This window comes from Fusarium subglutinans (genome assembly GCF_013396075.1).
Source record: "Fusarium subglutinans strain NRRL 66333 chromosome Unknown NRRL66333_c0000400, whole genome shotgun sequence".
NCBI lineage: Eukaryota > Fungi > Ascomycota > Sordariomycetes > Hypocreales > Nectriaceae > Fusarium > Fusarium subglutinans.
In genome coordinates, this window is record NW_023502463.1 from 386 (window position 1) to 1,642 (window position 1,257).

The 1,257-nt window shown below is 50.9% G+C and overlaps 1 protein-coding gene across 1 annotated transcript; it reads left to right on the top strand.

Annotated features, from left to right (window-relative positions):
* Positions 1-308: 308 nt before the first annotated feature.
* Positions 309-797, top strand: FSUBG_13799 (uncharacterized protein; the record flags this gene model as incomplete). Its single annotated transcript, XM_036678727.1, has 1 exon — positions 309-797. The coding sequence occupies one exon, from the start codon at positions 309-311 to the stop codon at positions 795-797; it is 489 nt and encodes a 162-aa protein (XP_036530730.1).
* Between the last annotated feature and the right edge of the window lie 460 nt (positions 798-1,257).

The window sequence follows — 1,257 nt, forward strand, 5'->3', positions numbered from 1 at the left end:
GCTGGACGACGCGCAAAACAAAAGATTGTCAATGAGCCACTGATTTTTTTATATTTTTTTACCTTTTGACGTCCTCATCGTCCGCTTCTCATCATCAACAACGGCGGCGGATCATTGATTTGATGGCAAGCTTCACAATTCCGACTGGCCTCGGACTAATATCACACAATACGCATTGAGCCTCATAATCGTTGCAATACCTATCTATCTCCTTACAATTCCCATTACCCAACCATAACAAAATTGATTAATTGCTCCTATCAACAAATCGCAAGCCATCATCAGCTTCGACAGTAACAGAAACAGCCATGGCCGATAATTCAGATCACCGAATCAAGATCAACCCCCTCATGCCTCCTGCGAAGCAAGAGCGCATTCACATCTGGCGCACCGAAGTCGCTTCAGCCCTACATCTCCCCACGGCCCCGTCACTATCATCATCACTGTCGTCTTCATCCGCTGCCACTCCAGACCCCGACCCGGATACTTCGTTTGCCACACCTCCATCACCTGCTGGTTCCAAGCCGCGAGGCTTGTGGAAACGCATCAGCTGGCGCTTTGGGCCCAAGAGGCGCACCGCTGCCAATTTGGCTGCTGCCGCTGCCGAGCTTCCCCCAGATGGCCGTACGGCTATGTACCGCGGACTTGAGAACAGGGTGGCTCGCGGAGAGGACGCAAGGGATGAAGAAGGCGGCATCCTGGAGAGGGATAGCGAAGAAGGAAATGGCTTGAAGGAGAAGCAAGAGAGGTTGGCTCGAGCCGCCAGGCTACTCAACCGTCGCATCGACGAACGGTGACAGCGTCGCCAATGGACTGACGCATCAGCACTGGCTACCAAGCAAGGAATGCGTCTGTCGCGTTTGCTTACGAACGGCCCGGTGCCAGCAATACATACTTCTTAATAGGCAGCCGGGGCCATGTCGACATGTGTCATGATATAGCATTTATTCTTCATTAATCAACGCCCTTAACAGACAATTCCACGTACCTAGACTAGCATGCACGTGTAAACCAATCTTTCTAATCTCAGGTACAAGAGACTGTCACATTCGACACTTGCTCCACCCGACATTGACGTTAAACATATGCAAACTTCGGAAACCCCATAGCAGACGGTTAGCGGATGGAAAGACGCAACACAAGCGCTGAGAAATGCAACAGTTCAACATCAGGAAAATGTCAGTAGAGAACAAACGTCACCAGGACAGAACTCTGAGAGGGCTTCAGATCGGAAAAGCCCAGGGGCAGCTTATACCA